General features: G+C 45.9%; 1 protein-coding gene across 1 annotated transcript in view; it reads right to left on the reverse strand.

Annotated features, from left to right (window-relative positions):
* The window catches only part of PHLPP1 (PH domain and leucine rich repeat protein phosphatase 1), a gene marked incomplete at its 5' end in the record, with an annotated part of 364,409 nt that overhangs the window by 159,493 nt on the left and 197,188 nt on the right, over nucleotides 1–7,728 (reverse strand). The window contains 2 exons of the mRNA XM_007935540.1: nucleotides 1,118–1,348; nucleotides 2,240–2,386. Coding sequence (XP_007933731.1) covers nucleotides 1,118–1,348; nucleotides 2,240–2,386 — 378 coding nt within the window. The remainder of the gene's footprint in view (nucleotides 1–1,117; nucleotides 1,349–2,239; nucleotides 2,387–7,728) is intronic.

Below are 7,728 nucleotides of genomic sequence, written 5' to 3' on the forward strand. Positions count from 1 at the left end.
GAAAAAACAGAGGCAGGAGGAGATTAAACATGTTGCCCACGATTTAACATCTTTAGGATGTGGTTACCAACGCCTTGCTAATGGCGGACTTAGTTTGGGTGAGAAAATGTCAAACTGGCAAGTCTGTGTTAAAGCATAAGCCCTGTAAAATGCTTTGCAGGAACTCAAGCCCATGATATATTATTCCTCCTTAAAAAACAGAAATTGAGAACAGCTTCCTCTCCTTGCATCTCGGGTCTCTACGGAACCTCACTTAGGAGGCACAATCACTGAGCATCTTTGGTGCAGCAAGCACCATGCTGGTATCTTCCAGTAGACTGCAGTCTAATCCCTGCCAGATAGCAGGGTCCCTGCTCTTAGAAGAGATGAGAGTGAGGGTTAAAGTCAAATGTCGTTTAACAGCAGATTATGGTTTCACATTTTCGTAAAGAATGGTCAAATAAGGGAAGAGCCACTTAGCCTGAGAGGAAGCTAGAATAAACTAATTCAACAAGTAAATTAAATTAGCTTCATGATACATTATGTTAAGAAAAGGAAGGAAAAAAAAAATTAAGAAAGGGGAGATGCTCAATGATGTCAAATACCTCAAATGAAATCACAGAAAATAAGGCCTGAGAGAAAATGACCCACTTTCCTCTTAATTATACGGTTATCATTCACTATAAGCAGCTTTCTTTGACCTATCTAGTCATGTAAATTAAAATTAAAATTAAAATTGGGCTCAAATTTACAACACAGAGGAGAGGCTTACAAGAGATTCCTTTCAGGTGTGTACACACCTACCACTAGCCTTTCTTTCCTCTGGGAGAGAGGAGAACAGGCCCCAGTTTCAACTCACCAGTCGGCCGGCCTGGGCTGGGCTTACTGGGTTCATTCTGACTCACAGCAACCTCACGGGACAGAGTAGAACTGCCCGGCAGGGTTACCAACGCTGTAACCTGTACAGAAGCAGACTGCTTTACCTTTCACCCTCAGAATAGCTGGTTCTAATCCCTGACCTTTTGGTTAGCGGCCGAATGTCTTAAACACTGTACCACCAGAGCTCCTGGTAGGGTTATAACTTATCCCTAATAATAAGCAAACCAAACAAAGGGATGTATTTCTCAAAAGTGGTTACCTTAGGTCCACATGCTTAATGTGAGGCATTTTTCTTAGAGCCTGTAGCCTCAGAGTCTCTACACAGTTTCCGGACATACAAAGTTTCTCCACAGCAGTCAATTTCTCTAATACCCCTGGAATGGTAGTGAACTCGTTGAAAGACAGACCCAGGTAACTAAGCTGGTGCATGTTCTCCAACTCAGCAGGAAGTGACCGGAGGAAATTTCCATCCAACAACAATGTCTGCAAGCTGTTAACGAAAGCATAAGAATCATAAAGAGAAATGTGTAAGTTTGACGTCTTTATTATCAATACATAAATACAATAAATATCAATCACGCAGTACGTATTGCTCCTTGCAAAATGCCTAAGGGGAGAGCCCAGGGTAATGGTCCAGAGAGACAAAGTCAGAGACGAGCATCTTCATCTTTCATTGCAAATAAAATTATGCCCACGTTTCCCAAAATGGATAGACATAACAGGGGCAACGGGAGCCAGCCGCTGTGTGAGCCAGGTCCACACGTCCATTTTCCCCAGTTGTTCTTCAAAGTTCATTTCTGCATTAAGAGTTTAACACAACTCAGATGGGAGAAAGAAGGGCTGCTTATGCACAGGGAGACAGCTCGGGGGTCAGGAGTGCATGGAGGGATGGACACAGGGAAGAGGTGACTATCGGGCGGAAGTGGGAGGGGTGCTGTTGCATTGGGGTAAATTGTAGTCAATGTCATGAGACAAAGTGTGAGTGAACTGCTGTATGGAAAGTGAATTTGCTCTATCAAATTTCACTCAAATCACAATTTAAAAAAAAAAGAGAGAGTTTAACACAACTCAGAAAATGAAAAGTAACCTCCCTCCCACCCATTTCTTTGTTTAGACTGACTCGTATAGAGGGACCTTTAGTTTTAAATAGGGATATTCTGCTTTTTTCACAAGATTGCAAAGAGTGTATGGAAAAGTGAAGCACTGAGTTCACCATACAGATGAGGCTGTGCTGGTCTCCTGATCTGGGCAAAAGCTAAGACTTCCACGAACAGCGCAGGCAGGAGTCCTAATCATGTGTTGCAGCCCCAGTGCACAGGGGCCACTAGGCGGCATCCCTGGTATCTATGGTGACCACTGTGCAGCGGTGTGAAATACGCACTTGTGCATAACTCCGACGGTGGCCGGAACGGCTCTCAGGGCATTGCAGGACACGTTCAGCTCTGTCAGGGTTGGAATACTGCACACTGCTAACGGGAAGTCCCCTAAATGATTATTGGAAAGGTTAAGACTCTTCAACTTGGTGAACCTATTACAATAAAACAACACAAAAGGAAAAAGAAAAAAGACAAATGTCAAGGGTGCATAAAACATCGCTTAATTTGAGCCTAGCCTTAGAGGTAACCCAGCTGGACCCGAGTCTGACTGAGGTGGGATAGAGCCCTCAGAGCTGGAAGGCACATCTGACTGTAAGGCTGGTGTTTTACCTCAAATATAAACGTTACGTTTAAAAGCAAACTTGCCATCTTGAAAACCACTGAATATTTGAGAAGGCCGGTTCTGTTGGAGTACACTAGTCTGCTTTTCTGTCAGTTTGATTAACACCCTTGTAATGGAGAAGGAGGAACGAGAGCAGGCAGAGGTGAACGTGTAGCTCTTGCAGACTTATGCATGATCCCAGACAAGCCAAAAACTTTTCTACCTCACTTCTCTCCAAGGAGCCGAGGTGGCACAGTGGTCAAGCACTTGGATGCTAAGTGAAAGGTCGGCAGTTTGAACCCACCAGCTGCTCTATGGGAGAAAGATGTTACAGCCTTGGCATACTACAAGGATGGTTCTACTCTGTCCTATAGAGTCGCTATGAGTTGGAATCAACTCGATGGCAATGGGTTCTCTCAAATCCAAAACTGAAATAATAAAGACGTATCAAGTTGTCAAAGCTCCTCTAAGGTAACCAGGTCTGCTTAGTGCCACATTCAAGAGCCAATCATCATGCCTCGATTTCAATACAACACTGAGCCGGCTGAGCCTTGCTTGAGTGAAAGCACCTCCCGTTTTGCTGGAACTGCACTTTGCTTGCCCGGCTTATGCTAAGTCTCTCTAAACCTCTTCCCCTTGTCTCCTTCTCCCTCTTTTCCGCCTCCCCTTGCTACCCCCAAAATTTAGGTACAACAGGTCCTGGATGAGGTGACTGACAAGATCTGTCCCCAACGGTCCTTGAGTTGGATTTGTAGATAAATCAGAACAGACACATAGAGTCCTTATTTAGCCCTACTTCAGGAGATGCGCTCTGGTAATTAAGGTGTTTGGTTACTAACTAACAGGTAGGCAGGCTGAACTCACCATGGATCCATGGGAGAAAGAGGAGGCAGTCTGCTTCTGTAAAGACTGCAGCCTTGGAACCGCTATGGAGCAGCAGCACTACTCTGTCCTACAGGCTTGCTATGAGTTGCAACTGACTAGATGGCCTTGGGTTTAGCACAGGCAAGGTGCTCTCATGGTGTAGTGGTTAAAGTGTTCAGCTGTTAACCTGATTCAAACCTACCACCTGCTCCAGGGGAGAAAGGGGAAGCGGTCTGCTTCTGTAAAGATTTACAGCCTTGGAAAACCTACAGGGGCAGTTCTACTCTGTCTTATAGGGTTGCTATGAGTTGGAATCAACTCCATGTTGGTGGGTTTGGTTTTTTGCTTAGTGCAGGAAAAGGCTCAAAGCCTTTTTAATGGTTTAAAAGCTGCATATGCAGCAAGTGGAGATGATTTTGACTATGAATTTGTTGGGAGAGGGGGTTGGTTCAATTGCTTCAAAGGGAGGGCAAATTTACATCAAAGGCAGGTCCGGTTGTCCCCAATCCTGACTTTCGTTCCTAACCGGGGACTGCCTGTCTTCCTCCTGGCTCTTTCCTCTGTCACCTTCTCCTCTCTCTCCAGTGTCTTGCTTGGCATCTTTTTACTACGACGTAAACAGCTCTCTCAACCCTGTCGCAAGCCTCCCACCACATTTCCAGCCCTCCTGTTCTATTGTTTTGCTAATTAGTCTTCCATGTTCTCAGTCACTCAAGCAACTAATGTTATCTTAACTGGTGATCTCTCTGCTCATTCTGTGTTTGGGCCCCTGCCGACCCCTGCACTGTTTCTACCTGAGACGAGAATCCCTGGTCATCTTGTGGTGCTAATTCTTCTAAAAAGTGCCCAGGCCTAATACTAAGCAGCACATGCTCTGCTCAGAACAGAGACACACATCCTAAAATTCAATCCAATGCAGTCCAATCAGCGTTCTGAAGAAAACGCTGGGGAAGCTACTCGCTGACCTCTGTACTGAACATGGGTAGGCCTTACAGCTCACTCTAAACGAAGGGCTGACAATGCGTCTCACAGGCTAACAGTGCTGCTCGATCTTTAGAACAGCTATTAGCTTGGATGGCTGAGTGTAAATGGAGTAAGTTTTTAAATTAAAAAATAAACCTAGGAAAGCACTGTTAGAACGGAAAACCATTTTTCAGTTTGTCTGCTTTGTATTTTCTAATTTGACCCATGAGGCCTTCTGATAGAATGCCCACCTTTTGTAACCTACAAACACAAGACAGAACTACAGGACCTATGTATGACTCCTAGTCCGGTGGTTCCCAGGTGTCGCTGGGGGACTCCGACACCACGTAACTTTGTGATGTCACACAGATCAAATTCAGAAGCAGAGAGGAGAGTCCAGCTCTCTTCTGTTAAGCAGACATCAGAAGAGCTGCAAAGCTCTACAACAGTGATGCTCTCCTGTTTCCTTCATTTTGGAAAATAGCTACATTTTATAAGCACTGGTATTTGTGCTAATGTGTAACGAGCTTTATTATTTTTAAATGAATTGATAGACATTATTTTTCAGCTTGAACGTATATGATGGTCAACACTGCCATAACCCACATAAATAAAAGCCCTTGAATCAGTGGCTGTGGAGTTGATTCTGACTCCTGGCGACCCCTCGTGGGTCAGAGCAGAGCTGTGCTCACGGGGTTTCCAAGGGCACATTTTGAAGACAGAGATCACTGGGGCTTTCTTCTGAGGCACCTGAGTGGATCTGAACCACCAACCTTCCATTCAATAGCTGAGCACTCAACCGTCGCACCACCCAGGGACACCCCCAGTTCTTCGGCATCCTCACTATTAGAGAGAGAGAAGGAGTCCTGAGGTAGGGCTGCTAGACAGAGTACAGGATGTCCAGTTACACCCGAGTCTCAGAGAAACAACTGTTTTTCATATATTTTTCTAAAATTTTCCATTGTGATTTGGGTGCAAATTTACAAAGCAGATCCGTTTTACTCTCAACAGTTCATGCACATGTGGTTTCACAGTCCCAATTATAAAAAGCTCTGCTCCCCTCTCCTCCCTGTGCCCACCCCCTCCCTGTGCCCACCCTATCTGTGCATTCCTGTCTGTCCAGCTTTCCCTCTATGCAAATGATGCCTTCTGATGTCTCACATTTTGTGTGTTTAAGAATAAGCACATCTCAAAATATTGTGTGGGATATACTTATACTAACCAAATTATTCACTGTTTATCTAAAATGTGACTTTAACTGGACATCTGGGTGTGCGTGTACACATGCACGTATGCAAGTGACACTAAATCCCACAACCTACCTGTGGCAGTTCAGTTTGTGTGTCAACTTGGCTGGGCCTAGTTGAGTGGACAGGCAGCTGGATGTAATGATTCCCTATGATGGGATTGGTAATCAATTCCATGGTGGAATATTCTGTGAGCAGCTGTGGTCTGCTTCCTATATGTAAGGAGGTATGTAAGGAGGACCCTTGGGGAACGGTCTCTAGCTTATGGCACACTTGAACCCTGCATGAAGCAGTGTCGTTCAGCAGCCTGCCATGCTCTGTTGACCTTGGGACTTTCAACGGACTTGAATGAATGGCCTGCTGTGTGGTTTGGTAACATTAGGACTGTGCCTTTTTACCTGTCAACTTTGGGCTTGTCAGCCTCAGCAGCCAGCAGCTGTCTGAGTGAAGAAAAGCCTCTAGCTTCAGTGGGCTTGGAGCAGGAGGCAGAGCTGAAGCCCAAGGTTGAGGGGCTTTCACCCAGCCCCTAGAGCCTAGTACTTTGAACTTGGACTTAAAGCCTCCCAACTGTAAGAGAATAAATTCCTGTTTGTTCAAGCATCCCATTTGTGGTATATTCTTATCAGAGCAGCACTAGGTAACCAGAACACTATCCTAAGGCTAAAATAAAATGTTTCATAACTGCTGCCTACTCCAAAAACAGTATCCCACTTTCCTCCAAACAAAAACAGTATCCCACTTCCCAGTCACTTTTCCTGGCTTGGTAGAACTGGCCATCATCTTAAAATCTGCATGCAATTAAACTGAACATGGATGGGGAGAGAATAGTGCCTAAGGCATTTGACTGCTAATCAGAAGGTTGGCAGTTCAAATATGCAGTGTAGTAAATTACATAGTGTGGCTTTTCTAGTCCTAAGTCTTTGTAAACTCCCTGGTGGAATTTGCCATGAGCAACTGAGTAGCTCCTGATTGCTACAGTTATCCACCTGGACTATTTCTGTTGAGAGTGGCAGGAAGCAATCCTCTGGGAAGTTCTCTCTCTCTCAGGCATATAGAATTCTGATGTCGGGACTGGTTAGCTTGGCCACTCTGCCAGGCTCAAAAGGAGCCCTCCTAGATGCAGAAGGAGTCTCTCAATGCCAGCTGAGACACACGCTGCTGAGAGACACGCACTTGGTGAGAGAGACACAGAGAGACATGCTGCTGAGAGAGACACGAGACACACGTTACTCAGAGAGAGATGAGAGACACACACGCTGCTGAGAGACACACACTTGCTGAGAGAGACACAAGAGACATGCTGCTGAGAGAGACACGAGACACACGTTACTCAGAGAGAGATGAGACACACGCCCTGCTGAGAGACTGCCAGCTGCTGAGTGAGACGGCCAACACGGAGAGACCGAGTGCGTTCCTGAACCTGAATTGCAGCCTGGTGCTTCCCTAATAAACCCCATAATCTGTGAGTTCTGTGTGGCCACTGCAGCAAATTATCAAACCCAGCAGAGAGGTGGTGGGTGCTGCGGGAGAACGGTTGGTGACAAGATTAGTAAGAGGGTTGAAGGGTGGTAGCACGTCTGGTTGCATAAGAGCAGGCCTTGGGCTGCTGATGGCAATTCTGTCCTCTTGCAGGGTTAGAGGAGGTCAAAAGGTACCGCCTCCTTGCCCCTTTGGCAAAATCCACCAGCCATTCTGCAGAAGACTAGGCAATCTACTTCCGTAAAGATTTACTGCTTCGGAAACCAAAGGAGGTCACTATGAGTTGGAATCTAATGTTGGGACTGGTTAGTTCTGTCACTCTGTCAGGCTTAAAATGAGCCCTCCTGGAGGTAGAGAGAGGATCTCAGTGCCATCAGGAGACAAGAGCTGGAGGTGAAATGGAGCAGGTCCTTGGACTCGAGATTCCTGCACTGGACCTCTTGGCAGAGAGATAACCTAGTGGAGAAACAGCAACAGAGGCAGGAGACGGAGCAGCAGGCTTGCCAGCTGCAGTGAATTGCTTGATGTGGCCCTTCTAGCCATTGTCCTCCATTCTGTGGTGTTTCGTAAATCCCATTATCCATGCCTGTTTGGGGTGGTGTGGTAGTTAAGGTCAGGT

This window comes from Orycteropus afer, unplaced genomic scaffold (genome assembly GCF_000298275.1).
Source record: "Orycteropus afer afer isolate SDZICR_OR568_19922 unplaced genomic scaffold, OryAfe1.0 scaffold00029, whole genome shotgun sequence".
Taxonomy (NCBI): domain Eukaryota; kingdom Metazoa; phylum Chordata; class Mammalia; order Tubulidentata; family Orycteropodidae; genus Orycteropus; species Orycteropus afer.